Genomic DNA, 1,118 nt, shown 5'->3' with positions numbered 1-1,118 from the left:
GAGGGACGGTGGGGACGGAGGAGGGAGCTGAGTGGGTGACGCCGTGGACACGGTGAGGGACGGTGGGGACGGAGGAGGGAGCTGAGTGGGTGACGCCACTGTGAGGGACGGTGGGGACGGAGGAGGGAGCTGAGTGGTGATGCCCTGGCCACTGTGAGGGACGCCTGGCCTTGAGTGACAGCGGGCCAGAGGGGAGGTTCCAGGAGGCAAAGCCCCACAGTCACCCCTCCTGAGCCGTACACTGGATGGGCCTGGTGTTCAAGGTCCATGGGGACACGGACGCTGAGGCCACCTCCAGGTAACACCCACCCGGCCCTGCCCTTGCAGCCCCACAACGTACTTGTAGGTTGGAATGTTCCAGAGGCCCTGCCACTTGTAGGTCTTCAGGGATAGCCACTCGAGGGTCTTCATGCCGCAGTAGATGCCCAGCCCGTTGCAGACAAGCACATCCATGATCCACTGGGGGCAGGGGGCAGCAGGTGTGGGAGAACGCCCACCGAGGACCCCGCAGGGCACAGGGGGCCCCAGAATGCCCCCAGGCCTGCACCCACTGCCCCGGGGGCCATGCCGGGCACCTACGTGGTCCCACCAGCACTCGCTGAAGTTGGGCAGCTGGTGCTCAAGGCTATACTCCAGGAACTCAAACATGACGCTCACGATGATGCACATCCACCAGTCCCGGATCATCAGCGTCTGCGGGCACCGTGCGTCGGGCACTGCCTCAGCCAGCGCCTCAGCCAGCGTGCAGGCCCGGCCACAGTGCACGTGGCCCCCAACCCTGCTGGCAGCGTCCTCGGGGTCCACAGCACAGGCAGGGCCCCCAGTGAGGTCTCTGGGTGAGCGTGGGGTGAGTGGTCCCCAGTGAGGTCTCTGGGTGAGCGTGGGGTGAGTGGCGCCCAGTGAGGTCTCCGGGTGAGTGTGGGGTGAGTGGTCCCCAGTGAGGTCTCCGGGTGAGTGTAGGGTGAGTGGTCCCCAATGAGGTCTCGGGGTGAGTGGTCCCCAGTGAGGTCTCGGGGTGAGTGGTCCCCAGTGAGGTCTCGGGGTGAGTGGCCCCCAGTGAGGTCTCTGGGTGAGCATGGGGTGAGTGGCGCCCAGTGAGGTCTCTGGGTGAGCGTGGG

The 1,118-nt window shown here is 66.3% G+C and overlaps 1 protein-coding gene and 1 long non-coding RNA gene across 6 annotated transcripts in view; one reads left to right on the top strand and one right to left on the bottom strand.

The window, feature by feature from the left end:
* PTDSS2 (phosphatidylserine synthase 2) overlaps nt 1-1,118 on the bottom strand; it is a 36,059-nt gene that overhangs the window by 2,664 nt on the left and 32,277 nt on the right. For all 5 annotated transcript variants that reach the window (XR_004266082.1, XR_004266083.1, XM_032271486.1 and 2 more), the window contains 2 exons: nt 580-693; nt 341-459 (listed from right to left, as the gene is read on the bottom strand). Coding sequence is in view for 3 of the 5 variants with exons in the window: in XM_032271486.1 (XP_032127377.1) it covers nt 341-459; nt 580-693 (233 nt within the window). In the remaining 2 variants the exon portion in view is untranslated. The remainder of the gene's footprint in view (nt 1-340; nt 460-579; nt 694-1,118) is intronic.
* Nucleotides 668-1,118, top strand: part of LOC116544889 — a 631-nt gene continuing 180 nt past the window's right edge. Inside the window, exons 1-2 of the long non-coding RNA XR_004266084.1 lie at nt 668-942; nt 1,035-1,099. This is a non-coding gene — a long non-coding RNA (uncharacterized LOC116544889). The remainder of the gene's footprint in view (nt 943-1,034; nt 1,100-1,118) is intronic.

The sequence above is a fragment of the Sapajus apella genome, unplaced genomic scaffold (genome assembly GCF_009761245.1).
Source record: "Sapajus apella isolate SASKATOON/1434 unplaced genomic scaffold, GSC_monkey_1.0 scaffold234, whole genome shotgun sequence".
In the NCBI taxonomy this organism is placed as follows: Eukaryota; Metazoa; Chordata; class Mammalia; order Primates; family Cebidae; genus Sapajus; species Sapajus apella.
The sequence above is the reverse complement of the archived record's forward strand: the minus strand, read 5'-3'. Positions and strand labels throughout refer to the sequence as shown.